This window comes from Bombus terrestris, chromosome 1 (assembly GCF_910591885.1).
Source record: "Bombus terrestris chromosome 1, iyBomTerr1.2, whole genome shotgun sequence".
In the NCBI taxonomy this organism is placed as follows: domain Eukaryota; kingdom Metazoa; phylum Arthropoda; class Insecta; order Hymenoptera; family Apidae; genus Bombus; species Bombus terrestris.
In genome coordinates this window covers 798,386-817,896 of record NC_063269.1, presented here as the reverse complement: position 1 = coordinate 817,896, position 19,511 = coordinate 798,386, and the positions used below count along the sequence as shown (strand labels likewise).

The 19,511-nt window shown below is 28.2% G+C and overlaps 4 protein-coding genes across 7 annotated transcripts; 2 read left to right on the top strand and 2 right to left on the bottom strand.

Annotated features, from left to right (window-relative positions):
* Nucleotides 1–79: 79 nt before the first annotated feature.
* Nucleotides 80–6,906, bottom strand: LOC100649434 (glutamic acid-rich protein). Its single transcript, XM_048405796.1, has 11 exons — nucleotides 6,660–6,906; nucleotides 6,234–6,395; nucleotides 5,978–6,152; nucleotides 5,798–5,899; nucleotides 5,456–5,725; nucleotides 3,209–3,507; nucleotides 2,922–3,139; nucleotides 2,237–2,273; nucleotides 786–1,820; nucleotides 537–672; nucleotides 80–437 (listed from the first exon to the last, which is right to left on the bottom strand). The coding sequence occupies exons 1-11, from the start codon at nucleotides 6,821–6,823 to the stop codon at nucleotides 231–233; spliced, it is 2,805 nt and encodes a 934-aa protein (XP_048261753.1). The 5' UTR covers nucleotides 6,824–6,906; the 3' UTR covers nucleotides 80–230.
* Nucleotides 6,907–7,410: 504 nt separating this feature from the next.
* On the top strand, nucleotides 7,411–11,854 carry LOC100646214. Of its 3 annotated transcripts, none has more exons than XM_048414429.1 (5): nucleotides 7,411–7,558; nucleotides 7,916–8,417; nucleotides 8,650–9,245; nucleotides 9,313–10,503; nucleotides 10,580–11,854. In XM_048414429.1, exons 2-5 carry the CDS (start codon nucleotides 7,925–7,927, stop codon nucleotides 11,261–11,263), a joined length of 2,964 nt encoding a protein of 987 aa, XP_048270386.1. In that variant the 5' UTR covers nucleotides 7,411–7,558; nucleotides 7,916–7,924; the 3' UTR covers nucleotides 11,264–11,854. The 3 variants fall into 3 exon arrangements, with proteins under 3 accessions (XP_048270386.1, XP_048270399.1, XP_048270393.1); XM_048414442.1 differs by lacking the exon at nucleotides 7,411–7,558 and adding an exon at nucleotides 8,522–8,570 and having other exon boundaries at nucleotides 8,007–8,100; XM_048414436.1 differs by lacking the exon at nucleotides 7,411–7,558 and adding an exon at nucleotides 8,522–8,570 and having other exon boundaries at nucleotides 8,324–8,417.
* A 202-nt stretch (nucleotides 11,855–12,056) lies between these two features.
* Nucleotides 12,057–16,451, top strand: LOC100646091 (cilia- and flagella-associated protein 91). Of its 2 annotated transcripts, XM_003392841.4 has the most exons (9): nucleotides 12,057–12,458; nucleotides 12,562–12,845; nucleotides 12,913–13,121; nucleotides 13,211–13,559; nucleotides 13,643–13,971; nucleotides 14,068–14,289; nucleotides 14,368–14,663; nucleotides 14,740–15,435; nucleotides 15,543–16,451. In XM_003392841.4, exons 2-8 carry the CDS (start codon nucleotides 12,566–12,568, stop codon nucleotides 14,975–14,977), a joined length of 1,923 nt encoding a protein of 640 aa, XP_003392889.1. In that variant the 5' UTR covers nucleotides 12,057–12,458; nucleotides 12,562–12,565; the 3' UTR covers nucleotides 14,978–15,435; nucleotides 15,543–16,451. The 2 variants fall into 2 exon arrangements, with proteins under 2 accessions (XP_003392889.1, XP_012169311.1); XM_012313921.3 differs by having other exon boundaries at nucleotides 12,057–12,845.
* Nucleotides 16,452–17,929: 1,478 nt separating this feature from the next.
* On the bottom strand, nucleotides 17,930–19,448 carry LOC100645973 (F-box only protein 28). The gene is made up of 3 exons (XM_003392840.4): nucleotides 19,188–19,448; nucleotides 18,861–19,109; nucleotides 17,930–18,797 (listed from the first exon to the last, which is right to left on the bottom strand). The coding sequence occupies exons 1-3, from the start codon at nucleotides 19,272–19,274 to the stop codon at nucleotides 18,036–18,038; spliced, it is 1,098 nt and encodes a 365-aa protein (XP_003392888.1). The 5' UTR covers nucleotides 19,275–19,448; the 3' UTR covers nucleotides 17,930–18,035.
* Nucleotides 19,449–19,511: the final 63 nt, after the last annotated feature.

Below are 19,511 nucleotides of genomic sequence, written 5' to 3'. Positions count from 1 at the left end.
TAAATGTATGATAATTTTATTCCGAAATAGACGATAATTTCATGCAAGTTGGGTTGATATCATAAACAAATTAAACATGTTCTAGTAGATAAAACTTTTATCTGTATTGCAAGTCTTTACAGTCAATGATATTGATTACATAAAAAAAACTTAATTCTAAATGTCCATATAGGGAAGTAGTCGAGATAGATTTAAACATTTATTTCGAATTACTTCTATTGATTTAACAATTATGTTTTCACCGTTCGCGTATTTTGCTTCCCCTTGTTATTTGCATATTTCTGATTATATCTGTTCCTTCCACCTGCAAATTTTCCTGCCTTTTGCAGAGCATGTAATTTGAAGTTTTTTGCAACAGCTGTTTTCCTGTCAGGTCCAGAATATTCCACATTTATCCTTCTTCCATTAAGAAATGAACAATTTAATGAAAGTGCTTTCTGTTAACAAATAAGTATAATAATGTGTAATTAAATGTGTACAGATGGTTAATACTAATATTTAAGATAAACGAAGTATCAATTACTACATAAAATTACCTCATAATCTGTATTATTGGCTAGCTCAACATAAGCGAATCCACGCGCTGTGTTTACATCTTTCCTAGGTATCCTAATATCAACTACTTGACTGACCTTAGTTAAAAAGTGTTTTTTAAGTTCTTCGTTAGTAATACTAAAATATAAGAATTTAATTATTAGAATATATACATGAATATATATGTATACATATATATTGCATAAGAGAAATAAAAAAAAAAAAATATATATATATATACGCATATTTACTTATATGGCAAATTTCCTACGAAAAGGACATATCTTTTCTTCTTGCCATCTTCTTCCACATTTGCAGATTTCTCTTTCCCTTTTTGTACATTACTTTTTTTAATTTCATTATCTTTGTCTTGTTCATTATTCTTGTTATTTTCACCCCCTTCTTCCACATCATCATCGTCATCATCGTCATCTTCTTCTTCTTCTTCTTCTTCATCGTCGTCGTCGTCGTCATCATCGTCATCATCCTCATCACCTTCTTCTACATCAGTTCCATTGTCATCTTCGCTTAATTCATCATCTATCTCCATATCATCCTCATTTTCCTCATCTTCTTCATCATCGTCATCATTTTCCTCATTTTTTTGCTTTAACAAAGTTTTACTTTGTTTAGCATTTCTCTTTTTATTCTCTTTATTTGACTTCGCATCCACTTTCTCTTGCATTGACTTTGCATTTTGTATTTGTTTTTGTTTCACAATTTCTAATGACTTTTCATTCTTTCCTTTTTCTACCTTGCCTATTCCTTCCTTTACTTGTAACCTTTTTTTAAGTATTCCTAGTTTCCTCTTAGCACTTCTTGTAAGTTCCTTTCGTTCTTCTATTGATTTAATTCTCTTTTTTATGTCTTCAACAGATAAATTAGGTGGTAACAAATGTGGTCGTGACAGCCTATTTTCTTTACGTTTTTTACGGTATTCTTCTCTCAATTTCAATAGTTTCGCTGCACTTAATGTTTTCTTCTTGCTTTTTTGTAAACTAGCTTCATTTGTTTCCTTTTTCTTAGGATTTTGAACAATTCCTAAATCATTATTTTTCTTTTCATTTTTAAGTTTCTTAGGTGAATTCTTAGTAACTTGCTTATTTGGTTGTCCATTTTGTACAGTTCCGTTTTCTGTTTTCTTCTTCTTATGATCTTTATTGAAATTTCCCGATGTTTCTGTTTTTTTTTCAGTTATCTCAGACACACTCGCTGTTCGCTTTTTTATATTTTTAACCATATTTGCTTTAGCCATTACTGTCCTATATGATATAAATATCGATTTGCTGTAAATGAAAAATAAAAAAATCAAAAACGCGATCATCTTTTATGAGGAAAACAGCTAAATCTTGTCTCTGATAAATATAATGAGAACAAGTTTTATCTACTTGTTATGTATAATTCCCTATCCAACATATTTCATATAGTATATATAATTTATGTTTTAATCATTTTAATTAAAACACCATGTATATACTTAATATTTCAACAAAATATGAACTTGTATGCATATATGAATGTGTATATATATATATGGTTAACGATATAATTGCAACTGAAATTGAAATTATTACTCCAAATCCATTTAGTTTTTACATTTATTTTAATTAACGATTAATACTCAATAATTATTTCCATTAAAATAACATATAAAATACAGAGAAACATATTTTGTTAGTTTTACGAAATTAAACCAGCTTACCTATCTAAACGTGGTCGTACATACAGCTGTTGAGGTTAACTCTAGCACGCGTCTCTCATATATATGCTTAAAAGCGTACAGTGTTCAGTTCCGGTTTCGATTTGCTGAAATTACGCATGCGCGTTCATATTTTATTATACTTTTGTCATATATTATGACATTTACTTCTTAAATTATTCATATTTCTCAAAAACAATATTTTTTAAAGTACAAATAACGATATATATATGTAATTAAATAGTGCGTAATTAAATAAAGTAAAATCTTGTATTTTCACGTCACTTCCGTTATAAGAAAGGTTTGGTTTTGTTTCATATGTATATATGTATTTTTATAAATAATAGCAATTTTTATGAAACATAAATAATTTTTTTTCAAATTATTAGCACAACTATTAACTAGATAATGTTTTTATATAAATAATGTAATTAGTAATATCATTGTTAAATGTGTTTATTATTATTATTATTTCTTAGTCCGTGCCTTTCGTCTGTGGACGAACTTTTGGTTTTACATCATTTATGTCTAATTCTTTTCTTACATATCTTCCTCCCCTCTTTCCACTCTATTCTATTGCATTACCTTAGTTATTCTATTCTCTAAAAACTAAAACTAGGAACTACAAATTAACCACTAATGACTAAAAATTATTGCAACTTTGGGCTTTAGTTTCCTTGCTGTGTACCCTTCCTATCTTTTGCTCTTCTCTCCTCTATTCTTGCTTTCAGTTCTGCTAAGCCTTCTCCCGTCTCATTTAGTACTTTTCCTATGTCCTTTAGTTCTCCCGTTATTTCGCATTCTTCTATTACATGCCTCAGGTCTTCTTCATTCCTTTTGCATAGTCTGCATCTTTTTTCTCCCTCTTCCTTCCAGTATTCTCTTACTTTGGTCTCGTTTCCACATCTGAATCTTGCCAATATTCATCTGTATTTCCCTTTCCTTTTCCTTTCTTTCCACTCCTTGTATTACCACGCTTTCTCTCCCATGCCCCATTTCCTTATCTTCACTTTCTTCTTTAGCATTGCTTCGTTTATCTTCTCTTTGATCTCGGTCCACATTTCCTCTACTGTTCTTCCCTTGCAGGTCCAGTCTTTACATTCCTCCAGGTACTTTTCCACATTTTCGTTTGGCCATTCCCTTTTCTCCTTCTCGTCTTCTTTCTTTTCCTCATTCGTTTGTAATTCTGGCCCTCCTATTTCTATTTCTAACGACATGTGGTCCGACTCTGTTCTTTTTCCTACTTTCATGTCGATTATTTCCTCTGTCGCTTCCTGGTTGCCAATCACATAATCTATTATTGAGTTTCCTCTCTCCCCAATATATGTCCACTGCTCCCCTTCTTTATCTCTTTCATTTATTATCACCCAGCCTCTTCATGTTTCTTGTCTTGTCTTTTGATCTCCTGTTTTTTTCTTTCCCTAGATCCTCGTTTATCGGCCCTCCCTCTTCTCCCGTTCTTGCATTCCAGTCTCCTCCAATGATCATCACTTCCTCTTCTCTTCCGTCTACTCTTTCCTCTATTTCTTTCCATGTCCCTTTTGTGTCTTGATTATAAACTACCATTATCCTGTGTCTTATCATTGTAGTTAAATGTGTTTAATGTATATACGTCATTTAATATTTAAACATGGTGCCTATAAAGGTACAACTGCTTTTTTTGTTTAAATATTTTATAAACATAAAAGGAAATTTCAATCTATGAATTTTAACAAACAAGACATAATTATTACATAATGCATTTATTAGGCAGTTAGCATTACAATTTTTGTACTATCTAGTTGAAAGTTGTTTCCTCATATAACATTTTTTATGTAAATGTGTAGTTCCTATGCAAAGAATGTAAGCAGTATTACTTAAATATATGTATATCTGTCTGAAATTTAAACTCCAGTTAATATATTCATTGTAAATTAATTTAATACAACAAAATGTAATTTAATATATTTATGATCAATAATATTATTTTCTCTTGAAGCATGTATATGTATAACATGCATGGAAGACATTTAATACTTTTAAAATAATTACAATGTATAATAAACTATTCATAGATATTATAAATGCAATGTGTCTCATATATTTTTATTAAGCTTATGTTTTTGACTTGATTTAGCATATGCCACATGTACAATAACCTAAAATTTTGTTTCTTATCAAATAACCATTATAAAAGTTGAATACAATCAGTTACATGTAGTTATTAAAAATTATTTACAATTACGAGGTTTGTTGTTATATTAATATCTTTATTTCTGTATTAGAAAATATAAAAGAAAGTGTAACGATTAATTAACACTATGAAATTTTATGAGTATAATTTACAATATATCAAAAACTTATAACTTGCAGTCATAATTTTATGAAATAATTTAGCTCGAACGAATTTCTTCTTCTAAGAAGTGCATTTAGTGTTGTATACAAAATTTGCAGTTTTATAAAAGCAGAAAATACATTGTACAATACAATCATATAAAAAATGTTAAAGCTATGGGCTTATCTAATAAATTCTTAAGTATATAAGAAATCTGAAAAAATAAGAAAAATGGGAGAAACAGTGTATGTATGTATAAATAATACATAGTTGTTTTGTAATATGGTATATAGAATTTATAAATAAGAAATTTGTACAGGAAAAAATATATTAATTACTTACAATTAACTATGTTAACAAACATTTAGATTATTTTATGTGAAAATTCTTTAAAAAATGTAATGAAATGCTGTTGAAAAAAATAATCATCCTATCATTTTATAATACCAAAAGTTTAGTAAAAGTAATAGTAATACAATAATAATTGTGACACAATATCTAATACGTACGAGCAAGGAAAGATTCTTTGTATTTGGAAGCAATGATATTATAAATTTACAGTAAAATATTCCGAATCTTACTTTTTAGTATTATGTGTGATTAATGTTCTATAATGTTAAAAATGATACCTGAGGTTAGTTATTTTGCATTTAAAATTTTTTATGCAATATCGAAATTCAGCTGTCATATTTGAAAATATTTTGTATGCTTCATATAACTTTAAATTATTAATACAATCAATTATTTCCATCTCTGATCAAACCCTTAACATTTTTTGACAAACATAAAATATTTATGTATTGCTCTTGCTATTCTCATTTACCAAAATGGATTAACATTAAAATGTGCTATTATTTGTCATTTTTACCAGACATTAGATATTTACATACAATAAACTAGTATGTCTAATCAGCTTTACGTGGCTTACGTTTACGAACATTTGGACTGCTCGGTTCAGTTTTGGAATTTTTATCTGCATCTTTTTCTTTTTCTTCTGTCTCAGATCCCTCTTGCTCTGATTCCTCATCTACTAAATCATCCTTAACATGTTCAACAATTTCTTCATCCTGTATACTTTTTTCTTGCATAAATCCACCTGATCCATCTTTTTGTTTCTTTTTGTTTTGAAGCATCACGGGTTTCGGTGGATATATAAAATCAATCAAGCAAACGATAAACTACAAGATATAAGTAACAGTTAGTTTCATTAATTCTAGCTTAAATGATTCAATTTTATTATTCAAGCTTACCAATCCCAATATTGCACCTGAGACAATGGTAGCAATGGCAATGATCAAGTAACTTCCCCATGTAGGTAATCCAAAATCTTCCATAAACCTATTGTGTATTCCCTATAAGAATAATCAAATTGTTTTATAATGCATTTAAAATTTATATTAGTTCCATTAACATTTAATTTAAATCTTCACCCGCAATACTTGTGAGATCTGAAAGAATTGACCAATAACAGACATCTGAATAGATGTTGGACTCTTCCAGCCAGGAATTGGTTCAATCTTTTCCCAAGTTTTCTCAGACACAAATTCAATTAATGAATCTTTATCTCTAGGGCTCTTATACTGCCTAAATATGCCATTTTTAACACTAGAGGAAATATTAAAATGTAATTAAAAATATTTAGAACTTTAAATCATATTATTCTTTTTCCAAAACAAAAAATCTTACTGATATATTGTTGGCAAAGCTGTAACCATAAACCTTCCACTAAGTCCTGGAGAATCAGTCACATCAACTTTTCCTACATTGATATTTAAATTTTCCTTTTGTGCAGCAAGATGTTCCCAAATTGGTTCCAATGTTTTACAAGCAGGACACCATGGAGCATAGCTAAATCACAAAATAGTCTAGTTATAAACACATATATTACTTTAAAATACAAATAGGTTTCAATAAAATATTTCTTATAGCTTCCTCCTTATATCTTCAATTTGCTTCCAATAAAATTTTTCTTTTGTCTTTTATAATACTTTTATAAAACTTATAAATTTTATACAATTTCAAATAAGACATTAAAATACATATATACAAATGTTTTCAATATGACTTTCGACACGCCATCAAATTTAACGACATTGAACCAATTCAACTTACAATTCCACCATCCATTCTCCGATGAGCATACGATCCCAATTTTCTTCGGTAAGTTGTTCCGCGAAAAAATTCTTCGACGATGTCTGAGTATTTGCATTTACGAGACCCAAAGATAAGCAACAGCATATGATATAAAATGAAAAATTGAATTTAGTGTACGACATTTTATGTTAACTAATATCCACCGGTGATACACGCTGCCGGTTACTGGAAGAAGCACGAATTCAATCTGTTATAGTTGGTAGTTGGTAACAATAGTAACCAAGTTTCTTTTATGATATAGAGTGTAGGAAAATATTATATCAGATTTAATACCCTAGGAACGAATGATAACTATAATTAAATTTTTTAATTATAGTTTAGTATATTGATATAATAGGAAAGATGAATAGTTGCCCTCTTGATCCATTTAAATTTAGATTTAAAGATATATGTATAATATAACTTCATAATATTTCCGTCTTTTCTTTTTTCCTTTTAAAAGCCACTTTTATTTAATGTTGTAGATTTGAATCTTATTTAATCAATTAAACATTGTGGAATAGATTTTCTAATTTATAAGATCAAATTTATGTATCTTAAAATTCTTAATATAACAAGTTCTATTAACGTTACTTAACTGGTAAACTTTTTCATGTGTAACTTATATAGATTATTTTTATAAATTACAATACTCAACAAATTAATTATGCTTCTTAATAATGTTTCAAATCATCAATTACTAAAATTGTAAATATATCTCAATCTTAATGTTCAATACGAATGAGTATGAATAACCCTTAAGTATAATATGTATATTTATTGCATCATTCTCATACGACGTCTCTGAAAAATTTAGTGAACAAATTTTATCTGCTTGTTATTTGAAACCAGAATCTTTCAAAAATACTTAAAAAAAAGTATGTTTTAATTTTACTAATTCTTATTTATTATATAATTTCATTTATTTATTATCGAATAATAATTATTTCAATGCGGTAGACGTTGACTTAAGCACATCTTTTGTGTTTATATTATTATCTTAATATTCTATTTACATTTTGTTATTTTAATAAGTGTATTTCTATCGTATATTTATAAATATAATAACGAATGTAAATATCTTTTGCCTTTAACATTCAGGAACATAAATGATTGTGTATTGTTAATGCATTTTTTTTATCATTTCATTAATTATATTATATTTATTTGGAAAAAATATAAATTTTTATTATATAATTTATAAGCAGTTTTTTAAGAATATAAAAATTTTACAGATAAACAATATGTCTGCTGTTTATCCAATTTTACCTAAATTGGTTGAGCGAGATGGTTTTGATGATGAAGATTTAACAGATATTGATGATGAGGTATTCATTAGAGATGGAAAAAATGGCTTAAAATTAGATGATGATGGAGGAGTTAAACGGCCTTTAATGGCACCTCGTAGAAGATGTAAAAGGTCATATAATTTTGCGACATATGGATTATCAAATAGGACTGGCTTTGGTCTTGTGGGATTAATAATATTGTTAAGTTTAATTATATTATGCATATATGTCATAAATATAATTCCTGGACCAATGTCAATCTTGAAAAATTGGTTATCACATGATCTTAAAGATTCATTACATGACTCTAACAAAATACCATGCACATCTCTTGCATCAAAGATTTTATGGACTAGATCATTTCCAAAATTAACATCTGAATCACCAATAAGAAGCAATGATGTTAATGGTGATGGAGTTGAAGATATTATTATTGGATTTAGTACAGGTTCTTATCTCTGAACAAGTGTATTTTGGCTTAATTTCTTAAAATAATTTTTTATTTGTTTTAGTAGTATTAAATTTTTAGTATATTTACCTTTTGATTTACAGGTCTTAGATTTATAGTTTTATGATTTTGCCGAATATTTCAGTTTTTGAGGTATATCATTTTTGTAATGTATTTAGTTGTAATATTTACATTTAGTTATAGTAAACAGTAACATTATTCTGATATACAGGATTGGACATGATGGATATTTCAGAATATATTTGTGCATTCTACTTTGATGGACAAGTTCCATGTTTTGGTGGAGTTCTAGCTTTAAACGGAAGAACAGGAGATACCCTTTGGGTGTATTGGACGAATCATGCTATTTTTTCAGTTGATTGTGGTATAGACTTAACAAATGACAAAATTAAAGATTGCATTATATGTGGTCGAGGTGGAATACTTCATGCAGTTAATGGCTATAATGGAGCTAGTATATGGAAAATGCCAGTTCGAGATTTATCAATTTCAGAAGAATGGAAGCTCTCAGATATCTATAATGCTAAATTTATTGCTGATGTTGATGGAGATGACATTGGAGATATTATCGCATCACACACTATACAATCAAGAGAAATTCATTCAAGTGAAATTCTTATGATATCAGGAATCAATGGAAATATTATACATAGTTCAGCTTTACCAGATACAGAGCAATTGTTTTTAGCACCTCAGAAATTAGTCCATCCAGATGGAGAAAATGTTTTTGTCCTTGTTACTAGTAGTAAAAAACAATCAGGTGGATTGTATGTAATTCCTCAAGTGAATTTAATGTATAGTAACTTGGTAAGTTCCTTAAATATTTAAAGATAACTTATAAATAGATTATTATACAATTATATGTATGTTATAGAAACTACAAAAACTTCACCATAACACAGGAAAAGGAACTTTGCTACCTCCAATTTTGGTAGATGTAACATTAGATGGAATTGAAGATATTGTTGCTGCTATGTTTAACTCTACAATAATAGTTTATAATGGATTAACTTTTGAACCTATCTGGAATTATACAGTACCTAATTCTGAAATAATAAGTATGCCGATTCCTGGTTACTATAATGATGATAATGTTCCAGACTTTATGGTAAAACATCAGATAGGTTCGGGTTTTCCAACATATTACTACACAGTTGCAACAATCATAGATGGAAAAACTGGTAAATCTTTACTAGAAAAACCAATAGAAGATAGTTTAAGTAGAGAAATGTCTGGCCTATCTGTTACCGTTGAAGGATTTGGAAATGATTGGTTTTTACATTGGTCAGTTGATTGTCTAAACTATGAAGGGATTAAAGAAAAATATCAGTTCTTCAGAAGTGAAGATTTTATATCTGAATCACGCGCTGATGTTTGTAAACTACGGTTTAACTCTACTTTAATTACAAATTTATATGCTTTAAGCCAACATGTTGGACCACCTGGTATATCATTATATTTTTCTGAAGACTGGAAGTCATTAGAATATAATAATTCTATGAATGTTAGAATAGAATTACCTGAAAATACACCTTTTGTATCTGAACGATTGCCAAAAATATATAAAGATGAAAATAAAAAAGATAGTTCTAAACAAGAACAGGAAGTTTCTCATGAAACTTACGAACAGTACACACAACAGAAAAAATTTACTCCTATTGGTAGACAAAATAATGTTTTGAAAAATGAGAATGAATGGACTCAGAATATTATACAAACAAGTAAAGATTTTGATTTGTTATATGATGAGAATAATAAAATTAACATACAAAGAGAACAGCCAATAGATTACCAACAAGAAGATGAAATACGAGAACAAAGAAGCGACATTAATCTCAAATTTACTAGTCAATTTGATAAGGGAATAGATAATTTTATAAAAAATATGCGTAATGATGAAACGGACATTACGAATAGTAAGACAAGTACACATGAAACCTCTCATAACTTAGACATTGAAAACAATGCAAGTGATGGAGGAACTAAAGTATTAAGTAAAAGAACAATTAATTTGTTGCATTATGACGTGAATAAAACAAAAGAAACAACTGATCAAACTTTTATTGTAAGACTATTAATTTGTAATAAGATTATTAAAAATTATAGTTTATAGGAAAAAAGTAAAGAAAAATTTTTTTTAGGATGTAGAAACCTACACTCGTCAGATTTTTAATGTTGCACTAAAAGAAGAAGAAGAAGAAGCTGTTGCTATAAAAAAAATTCCTAAACAAAAATCATTAAAAGGTCGGAATAAGAAAAAGGATACTGGCATAGATTTAAAATTAAAATTAGAATATAAATCTGGATTAAAATTAAAAAAACAAAAAGAAAAGCGGGATATAAAGGCTAACAATCACATGTATTCAGTACATGGTATACAAAAACAACCACCAACTGGAATATTATTACCATCTATTTTAAAAACAGAAGGAATAAGTTCTATTGATTTAGTATTTTCTACATTTTGGTTACCGTCTTCTGAGGCATCTGTAATATTAGTTCAAGAAGATTTTAATTGTATTCATTGGAAAACATTGCTTTCCGAAAAAAGTTTTCAGTATAAACAAAATGATGATATTATTAAAGAATGTTTAGGTGAACGAGGTATTAATTATAAAGCAAATCTAGAAACGAGCAACAAAAAAGATTTAAAAATTTCTCTTGGACAAATGACAATATATAGGATGAAATTAGAATGTATGTGTCCAGAAGATATGTTACCTAATCAAAGTTGCAAAAATATATCTTTGCATCAGAATTGGCCTGAATATTTAGGTTCAGGTGGAAATGGATATTTTAAATCATTTTATAAAACAAATTTTTAAATAAGATAGTTATGTTTTCCATAAAGAGCATTAAATCCATTGAAATATTAATACTATTTTATATTTTATTTTTTAATAATAAATATATATTTCTTTTCTATAAAATTTATCAGAAATATTAGATTTTAAACAGTAACATTATAAACAGAATTCAATGAACTATAACTATATATTATTATTTTTTTAATATATATTTATTATGTAATAAAAGAAATCATTATATATACAAGATTGTAGTACCTACAATTTGGTACTAACATTCTAAAGATACAATGTTATTGCCTAACTGATATGTCACATAATGATATGTACGTATGTGTGTTTATAACTTATATAACTTACATATGTATAAGTTATAAGATTGTCAATTGTTGTAATATTAATTTATGCACAATATATTCTATTTCCAAGGTATTTGTAATGTTTAACATAATGATATGGAAAATAACTTATCGGTTGTTGTTATGTGTAAAATACTGGTATTATATGAAACAGATATCACAACCAATGTAGTTTTATTAAAACTTGCTAAAAACATTGCTTATTACTGATATAGTAACGGAATAAAACTCTACTATATGATTCTGAAAAGTCTGAAGCTAGGTGTTTGATCAATATCCATTTGATATAGAAGTTTTTCCTAAACAGCTAATATCAACTTCCTTTTTAAAAAATAATAGTATATTTTTTATATAAACTATTTAATTAATTAAAATTAAAATACTAAAATAATTTATTTTAAAATAGAGTATGTAACTGTTTAATTCTAAAGATGCCTAGAAGACAAATATTAAACCGTAAGTTATATATTTTATAATACGTATGTTATTAATTAAATTTCCATGATCTTTTTATATATTTATATATACAGAATCTTCATATACTGCATGTGCTAATAAACCAAAATTTCAAACATCTGACATGCAAAACATTTTTATAGATGTGAGTTGCTTTATGATATTATTCTTGTTTTTTCTGTTAAATAATAGTAGTACAAACTTTCATACTTATAAATTTGCAGAATATTTACAAAAATGATGTGCGTATATATAAAAATGAAGTAAAAAATTTAGAGTATAGCTTGAAGGGACAATGTAACAGTGAAAAAGAAAATTGGATTGCAGAGTTTAAGCAAGTTAATATATCGAATAATGATCTAGAGTAATAAACTAATGTTATAATTTTTAATTTACAGGTAAACCATTTATATAAGTTAAAAATCAATATTTTTATACATTATGTTATAATTAAGAAATGAGTGTAAGCATATACAATTGCTTTATGTGTGATACTTATAGGATAATGGCTGGACATCATAAATTAACCAAAATTGAATACTGTAACAGTTTTAAATGTTTTTATCGACCAGTTGTACCATTTTTAGTATCAAAATCACAAAATATGAATATTCCTGTACGATTTAATCATGATATTTTAAACGACATAGTAACAAATGCACAAAAACAATGTTATACATTTTCATCTAAATTAAAACCATTTAGAAATATAGGAACCCAAACAGATTATCGGGATAGTGACTCGCAAACTGCACCTTGGGATCCACCATATAAAATTAAATCAGGTATAATATATTAGATATATTTCAACTTGATTTTCACCTGTTGATGAATATTAACATTATTTTCCAGGCCATTATCCTGAAGCATTATCAATAGCACATTTATCTTGGAATCATGGATTAGAAATTGGAATTCATGATTTAGAAATCATTAATAGAATGAGAAGAAAAAGGGCATGGGAAGCAGTTCTTCCTCCTATGGATACACCAGCAAACATAAAAAAACGATCAGCTATAATAAATGCATTAGAAATAGATGAATGGGCATTTAGAGAATCAGTAAATATTTCTTAATTCATAAAATATAGACTGTAATTATGTTCATCTCTAGAATAAAATGCTTAATAAATAAAATTTTTTAATTTTAGGAAATTCAAGCAATAGTGGATTATAGGCTTGAATTAATGGATGAAATATCTAAATCACAAGAATATGAAAAAGAAAAAAAGATTCAAGGCCGTTTGGATAGATGGACGAATTTTTTATCTATACGTAGAGATAAAGAAATAAACTCTATTAAACACAAGCTTAGAAGAGAATTGAGAAAACTATATAAAAGACAACAACAAAAATCGCAACCTTTTAAACGTGATATTATTAAAGAACATGATGATCCATCTTCTGAATTGTATGCCCCACAAATGCGTTATGGCGAACATCCTCAAAGAAAACATGAAGTAATAGAAAAAGAGTTGTTAGGAGAAGGCTGTATCGAAAGTAAAAAGAATATGTATATTAATATTAAATAATATTATATTTATATATGATATTTTTTATATTATATTTTTCAATTATTTTAGATGTAACTGAAATAAATACATTGCCAAATTGGCTTCCGACATATGAAGAATTAAGTGCATTAAAGCCAAGATCTAAGTCAGCTGATTTATGTATCAGAGCAACAAGATGGACAAAAGAAAAGCTAAGTCAATTACATAGTGACTTGAAAGCAAGTAGATCAAATACTAAGACAATAGAGGCACCACTATTATTGAAACGCAAGTATAAATTGCCAGCTCTACCTTCTACACCATATAGGAAAAGCACAGAAGATATAACAAATAAACGTCTGCATCAATTGTCTATACTTATTCAAAAAATAATTAAAGGAAGAGCTATCCAATGCATGGTAATAATTAGAAAGTAAATGATATGAAATGAGACTAAATAAGGTATTTCGATTAATTCGATAAAAAATTTCGATAAAAAAGTCATCATGTTTTAGATGTTCGAAGGCCGCAATAGATGTAGGGAATTAATCGAAGAATTACAATCATCTTATGGATTAGAAGAACATAGCAAAAAACAACATCAAGAAGAAAAAGCGCATACGTTAGAATTACAACATTTACAAAGTGAAAAATCTATGCAAGAAGATAGTTTATATGAAATTCTTAATTCTTTAGAAGGAATGACTATATCGGGAATGCTAGATTTTCTTAGCAAAGTACAATTCATTTTGAGTTGCGATTATTAAAAATAACTAAATACAATTTTTATAATATTTCTCACTCTTATTTTTAAGGAATTAATAAGATTAGAGGATGAACGTCGAATACATGCTTTTGCATTATTGGCTGAAAGAGAAAGAGCTACGAGAGAAGCAGCAGAAGCTGGAAGACGTCAATTAGAATATAATCGTCGCAGGGAATTTGACGAAATGTTTAGGCAAACTATGAAAGTTAATCAAGAATCTGTGGAAAGTTATTTAGAAGATATAATAAAAGAAGGCATTGAATGGATATCTGATGAAGCAACTAAAGCATATATTTCAGAATTGTGCGATAAAATAGACAGTATATCAAAAGCTGCGCAGAATAAGTATGATAAATATTGTACATTTTATAAAATCTTTTTGTGACTAATATATTATATTTCCTAATGCTTTATATTTCAGTGCAACAAAATTATCAGAAGAAGAAATGGTTGCTAATATGATTTATAATTTTGTATTACCTGAAGTGGAAAGAACTGCTGTACGAAAAAATATAAGAGAAAAGCAACAAATTTATTTGCAGAATGCACATGCTGTAATTTATGAAGAGATATTCAATTTACCACTTGTTGAAGACAAAAGTTTATTAGATAAAGAATCTGAAGAAAAACATGGCAAAAAAATTGAATCACAGAATTAAATATCTTAAAAAATTATAATAAACATTATTATTCCTTAGAATATTTTACTCCTCAGTCAGTTACAAGCGATCAGTAAAGATAGTCAGATCTGAACCTGTTTTATTGTAAACCCCTATTTTAATTATGTCAAGGAGAAAAATTAATTATCCTTATGAGGATGATATAGATAGTAACAATGACAATTTTGATTTTCGCATCTATAATGATGTAGCTGTTGATTTGGAAAGCAGTTATAGTGACAGCAGTGATAATGATATTTTCGTTCCTCGAAGAAGAAGAAAAATAAAAAAAACTTTCATCGAATTATGAAAGTGCAGATGATGGAGAACCACAGGAAGAAAATTTAGCCAAGAGTATTTGTAACGTAAGATCTTCTGATTGGCAGGAAATTTTTAACGAAGATATCATTCCACAACGATTTGAATTTTCGACTAGTACAAAAACTCCTGGTCCGCAGGTACATAATTTATGTGAACCTATTGAATACTTTCAATTATTTTTTACTAATGCGTTAATAGAAGACATTACGCTAGAAACAAATTTATATGCAAAACATATTCTTAGGGATAGGATATTATCAAAATGCTCTATGTGGAATGACTGGTGTGAGGTTGAATTTGAAGAGATGAAAGCTTTTCTTGGTCTCGTACTGAACATGGGTACAAGTTTAGTCCTGGCAGAGGAATTGTTACAAATGAAGTGTCACATAACAGGTACAATACAAAAAAATCGCAAACACATACCACAAGGAATTTCTAATCCGAAATTTATCAATTCAAATATAATTGCAATGCGTCATTCAAATTACTTACTCCTTGCTTGGAAAGACAAACGAATTGTCACTATGTTGAGCACGTATCACGCCTTTGGGTCAAGAGTCATGACTAGATCATCATGAAATTGTACTATTGAAGAAGCTTCAAAACCAAATGTGATTGCTGATTATAGGAGTAATAAAGGTGGTGTAGATAAAGCCGATCAATATGCATCAACATATTGTTTCCTGAGAAAATCGTTGAAATGGTGGCGGAAATTGTTTTTTGGGGACTAGAAACAAGCGTAATAAATGTTTATATACTTTACAAAATTTCTCAGGAAAGGAAAGGAGAAAGCGCTTTGTCACACTATAAGTTTGTTAAATTATTAGTAAGTCAGCTCGTAAGTAACTTTAGGAATAACAATGCGTATGGCAGGCCTTCTTGAACAGATAACGAACAACGTTTAGATGGGAAACTCCATATAATAAATCAATTGCCGAAAGGGAAAAAGAAAAAGTGTCTTGTTTGTTCACCAAAAGGAAGTAATACGGTAAAAAGACAAACAGTTTTCTACTGTGAGACCTGTTAACGCAAACCCGGTTTGCATCCCAATGAATGTTTCAAAAAATACCACACATTACTCAATTATAATTAATATAAATGCTGTAATCAAAATTATATTACTTCTAAAACGAATAAAGATTCTTTTAAATGACTTTAACCCATTTGTATCCAAGCGCGGATTAATCCGCGCGCTGCAACTGTCTTCTATCACCAAGCGCGGATTATTACGCGCGCTGCGACTGCTTTTTATTTCAGTCGCTAAGTATTTTTCAGATATGAGTGTTCACGTTTATCCCGTTTGTCAGCATCTCGCCTATATCAGTTTATTGTATTGACCATTTTAAAGAATTCCACGAGAAATAATATGATTTAATTTCTTATTTCTTTTTAAATAAATAATTTTTTCTTTTTTCCTCTGTTATAAAGAATGTAAGATACGATGTTTGCGAAGTAACATTGTCTACTAATCGTTTTGAACAGTAAATTTTCGATAAACTCGGATGAAGAATTCGGATGTCATTTACTGCATCTACGATCGACCGCGCGCGGTGATAGGGACCAGTCCTCTTAAGTAGAGCCATAATGCAAATGGGTTAATATTATTATTTACACGTCATTATAGCATTTAAAATTTGACACTTAAAAACTTGCAAGTCGAAATATGATGAGAATAAGTTGGAGTTACAGGTCGATATTCACAATTAGAAGTTGGAGCGTTAAGGGCTAATATTTTAGTTGATAATTAATATCTACATTTTAATGATATATTTAAAATAATATATGAGTCATATCATGTTGCGTACAATTATATATTTTAATATGTTTATTAATTGTTTTTTAAATTTTTACAATAATTTAATATACAATTCATTATATTTATACTCATACTTTTTTTGTTTAATAATATGCTTGCATCAAAATAGAGAACATCGTACATTTCATTTTTCATGTGTTTGTATTTTCATTCATTGTGTACAGTATTTTCCGCTCATAGACGCAATGTTATTCCATCAATTTTTGTAATTTTTTACATATAGCAAGCGTTCGCGTCATTTTTGATCTGTGATCAGGCTATTTCCTGAATAACTATTTCAAATAATGAAACATCAAAATAAGAAAAGTGACATTTTTATATCTTTTACTTCGTATTTATCTTAATAAAATGTCTCAAGTGTTTTTGGCGAAAATGATAGCTGAAAACGTGATTATATATGAATAAATTTAACATAAAATAACTATCGAACCTTTCCTTTCAGTTCATTCAGATTTTCAGACTCTGTTTGTCACTCTTGTTTCTGATATAAATATGTAAGCATTTAAGAAGCGTACAAGCCAAAATCAGATAACAGCCAGCAATATGTATCTATTTCCCTTAGTATAGTAATAGACGCGACGCGGTTCGGAGTGTGCTTCTATTAAACGAGGACTATTGTATAAATTGTACAATATTATCTATCTGAATTAAGAAAATTTGGTTGTATGTTTATTTATTAAACACAGTATCGCTTTAAAATAACATATCATTTTTTGCATACTACTTTTTTTATTAAATATTTCGCTACTATATTTTCAAATAATTTTAAATTATATTGTAAAAGCAGTTGTATAGATTTGATTTAAATATGCAAGAAGCTTAAACGTTTAAGTTTATTTAGTTATAACATACAAAATGCAAAATACACATAAAATAATAATTTTGTTTTGATATACAACCTCATTATGTACAAATAGTAAATTAATGTGAAGTTGATGGATATGCTTCTATAGCATTACCTGCAAGAAGATCAGTCATAAATTTTTTAAATTTGACATCTTTTGCATCATTAGATGATATTCTTTCTACAATTAATTTACGTTTCTTTGCTTGCAGTTCTTTTGTTTGCAATGAATCAGTTTCTCGTTGATTAATCATATCTATATGCTTTCTTTTGCAAGTTTCTATAGAATCAGGTTTTTGTGTTTCTTCTCTTGCACGACTTAGCTCAGCTGTTAAATCAACCATTTTTTGTTCCCACTCTTCAAGATGTTTTCTCATTTCAGCTAATTGTGTATCTTGATCATGTATTTTCTTTGCCTGCTCTTGTAATTTTAAGCTTTGTAATCTCATTTGAAAGCCTTGTCTTTTCATTCGAAGTTTCATTTTACCAATTTGACCTTTTATAGACAGAACAGATAATTTATTCTTTTTAGTGCGACTATAAATTTTCTTGAAAGTCTGATTCAATTTTTCTGAATTAAAATTGTGTGGCAGTGTTACACTGTTTGAACTTGTAGTATGATGAGAAATCATTAGACTTCCACTTGGCAATTCATAAGAACCTACATTACTAACAACTGAAGTACAAATACTGTGTTTTAGATCTGGTAAAATTTTTTCATCGAAATGTTCCATAGCCATGCTACTAATATCTCTTAACTCTTGAAGTATTTCATGAGCCCTGGGTGGAGTTTTAGAATCCCGAATTAAACGAAGAACTCGAAAAATCTCATCGATTACCTGATGCAAAAATATATATTAATTAAACATATATTAAAAGAGCTGAAATTATTAATACTCTACCTTCCCAGGAATGAAACAACACAAATTAAGATCCACATATTTTATAAAAGTCATGGATAACATAGATATTCTTGTTTCAATAGCTGTTAATATATCACAATGACGTGCCAAAGGATGACTCCTTCTTTCCGATTCTCTTCGTGGTAATTGACTTTTTACTGCACGCAAACATTGTGCATGATATTTTTCCATCAAATTGAAACCTCGGTTTAATAATTTTTTACATATCCGATCAAATTGTTTACAAACCTGTTACAATTTTTTTAAAAACTTAGTATATGAGCCTTAGCAAACAATAACACACAAGAAAGATAAAAATAATCTTACAATTCTATATCGAGAAATATCATCGTACGAAAGGTTAGACAAAATTGTCTCTAAAACAATGTCAGGCAGGTTTATTAATTGCAACATATCACTGTTCTTGTGTTAATTAAATTCTTAACACTTTCACTCAAGTGAAATTTTAAAAATATTATTAAATTATATCTTTTTCAAGTTAATGCGATAGTAATAAAAATGGTGCAGCTTTAACTATGGTGCATAGAATTACGATTACAATGTTTTGACCGACCGATGACCTATAAACAAATATAGCTATTGCACATGTATCTGTTTATAACGTAGTTTGCTATCTACAGTCTTGCAACG

What these genes read in the sequence shown, in the direction of transcription:
- LOC100649434 (XM_048405796.1), bottom strand. Translation starts at nt 6,823, where the DNA reads ATGTCGTACACTAAATTCAATTTTTCATTTTATATCATATGCTGTTGC. An exon ending in GTAAGCCACGTAAAGCTGAT is followed by an intron (nt 3,508 to 5,455) that starts TAGACATACTAG and finishes ATTGGCAACCAG; the next exon opens with GAAGCGACAGAGGAAATAAT. An exon ending in AAGAGCAAAAGATAGGAAGG is followed by an intron (nt 2,274 to 2,921) that starts GTACACAGCAAG and finishes CGTGCTAGAGTT; the next exon opens with AACCTCAACAGCTGTATGTA.
- LOC100646214 (XM_048414429.1), top strand. Translation starts at nt 7,925, where the DNA reads ATGTCTGCTGTTTATCCAATTTTACCTAAATTGGTTGAGCGAGATGGT. An exon ending in ATTTAATGTATAGTAACTTG is followed by an intron (nt 9,246 to 9,312) that starts GTAAGTTCCTTA and finishes TGTATGTTATAG; the next exon opens with AAACTACAAAAACTTCACCA. An exon ending in CAACTGATCAAACTTTTATT is followed by an intron (nt 10,504 to 10,579) that starts GTAAGACTATTA and finishes AATTTTTTTTAG; the next exon opens with GATGTAGAAACCTACACTCG.
- LOC100646091 (XM_012313921.3), top strand. Translation starts at nt 12,518, where the DNA reads ATGAGTGTAAGCATATACAATTGCTTTATGTGTGATACTTATAGGATA. An exon ending in GAAGAGCTATCCAATGCATG is followed by an intron (nt 13,972 to 14,067) that starts GTAATAATTAGA and finishes ATCATGTTTTAG; the next exon opens with ATGTTCGAAGGCCGCAATAG. An exon ending in TCAAAAGCTGCGCAGAATAA is followed by an intron (nt 14,664 to 14,739) that starts GTATGATAAATA and finishes TTTATATTTCAG; the next exon opens with TGCAACAAAATTATCAGAAG.
- LOC100645973 (XM_003392840.4), bottom strand. Translation starts at nt 19,274, where the DNA reads ATGTTGCAATTAATAAACCTGCCTGACATTGTTTTAGAGACAATTTTG. An exon ending in ATATTTCTCGATATAGAATT is followed by an intron (nt 19,110 to 19,187) that starts GTAAGATTATTT and finishes AAATTGTAACAG; the next exon opens with GTTTGTAAACAATTTGATCG. An exon ending in GTTGTTTCATTCCTGGGAAG is followed by an intron (nt 18,798 to 18,860) that starts GTAGAGTATTAA and finishes TTTTTGCATCAG; the next exon opens with GTAATCGATGAGATTTTTCG.